Source organism: Pterocles gutturalis, unplaced genomic scaffold, assembly GCF_000699245.1.
Source record: "Pterocles gutturalis isolate BGI_N339 unplaced genomic scaffold, ASM69924v1 scaffold24446, whole genome shotgun sequence".
NCBI classification, from domain to species: domain Eukaryota; kingdom Metazoa; phylum Chordata; class Aves; order Pterocliformes; family Pteroclidae; genus Pterocles; species Pterocles gutturalis.
In genome coordinates this window covers 254-1,757 of record NW_010098587.1, presented here as the reverse complement: position 1 = coordinate 1,757, position 1,504 = coordinate 254, and the positions used below count along the sequence as shown (strand labels likewise).

Sequence of the window (1,504 nt, the reverse complement as noted above, 5' to 3'; positions counted from 1 at the left end):
CCGCGCAGAGGCTCCCCGCCCCCCCCCGCTCCCTGCGACAGCAGGAGATGAAGATGCTCTTTCATCATCCTCTCCCGCTCGCCCACCCGCCGCCGCGTGGGAGTCGGAAAGGCAGCGGGAGGATGGGCAGTGAGCCCTGTTAGTGAGCCGTGGCCTCCCCCTCTCTGCTCCACGGCATCGTTCAAGCCCCACGCGGGGGTCCCCTGTGGGTGGGGGGCAGCCCTACCTTGGGCTGCAGCCTCTCACCCTCTTTTGCCCCTGGACACGGCGGCCAGCCCCCGGACCAGCCTCCTGCAGGCATTTGGACCGATGCCGAAGCTGTAGCACCTGCGAAGGGACAAGGGGACGTCGGGATCCAGGGGACGAGCCATCCCAGCCCCCAGTTCCCCCCAGCTCACCCACTCCCCACAGGCAGAAGACCCCCCCACCCTTTTTCATCCCACCACTACGCACTTATCCAGCATCACCAGAGGACAATAACCCAGCTCCTCTTTCAGGTGGCTTGCAGGAGGGTCGGGAACCACATCCCCCTCCCCTCAGCAGACCCCAAATTCCTTCCCCAAGGAGCTGCGATGCTCGGGGGCTTCCCAGCAGGACCCCCAGCCCCTGCCTCCTCCTCCACCAAGACAAACCAGCTGCTTTGCTGCCAGTTCAGCTTTTTTTTTCCCTGCTGAGCATCTGTGGTCGATAGCACTAAAGAGCCAGTAATTATCCTCTGCTTACAATTAAAAATAAATGTTTTTTCTCAAGGACGGCAGAACCAGCCAGGTGAGGGTGCTCCCCTGACTCCCGGTTCAATGAGTCAGGATTTGGGTTTTTTTGGCTGAAGGATGCAAACCCCGAGCAGGGAGGGCAGGAGCCGTGCCCGGTGGGGATGGATGCGGGAGGAGGGATGGGGATGGGTGGGATCCGGCATTTGGCCAGGATGCTGAGGGAGAAACCACCTTCAGCAAAAACCAGCATCTGCACGAGGGGTTTTGCTCTTTGAGGTTTTTAATCCGCAGCTGGCTGCAGATCTTAGGTCAGCCTCACGCCCTCTGAAATAAAGCTCTGATCGTCTTTGGAGACTGGGGACCCACAAACATCTCTGGGTGCTGCTTCCAGGGTCACCCAAGACCCTGTTCCATCTCTGATTGCATTTCACCCATCACCATGCCTTGTAAGAGCAAGGGATGCATTGTCCTATAAAACACTTAAACCTCCATGTAGCAAAAAAACCCCAAAAGGACAGAGCAGCTTCCCTGCTAAGCCCTGAAGTCTAAGGGATGGAAAAGAAATAAGGTTTTCTTCCATTTTTTCTGATGTTTCATGGCCCTGAAAGAGGCAGGGGAGAAGCTAGACCAGGCTGTCGTCAGGGCTGGGGAAGCAGGCTGGGAGCTGGATGCACAAATTAGCTGTTTTTTCACATTGCTCTCTTTCAGCGTATTCAATTCTGTGCAGCTCCATCCTGGAAGCAGCTGGGGCCAGACCCAGATGTGCTTTAAAAAAAATTAAAAAAAATAAA

General features: G+C 56.4%; 1 protein-coding gene across 1 annotated transcript in view; it reads right to left on the bottom strand.

The window, feature by feature from the left end:
• The window catches only part of LOC104461841 (von Willebrand factor A domain-containing protein 5B1-like), a gene marked incomplete at both ends in the record, with an annotated part of 9,987 nt that extends 9,660 nt beyond the window's left edge, over window positions 1-327 (bottom strand). Inside the window, 2 exon segments of the mRNA XM_010073574.1 lie at window positions 227-251; window positions 253-327. Coding sequence (XP_010071876.1) covers window positions 227-251; window positions 253-327 — 100 coding nt within the window.
• Window positions 328-1,504: the final 1,177 nt, after the last annotated feature.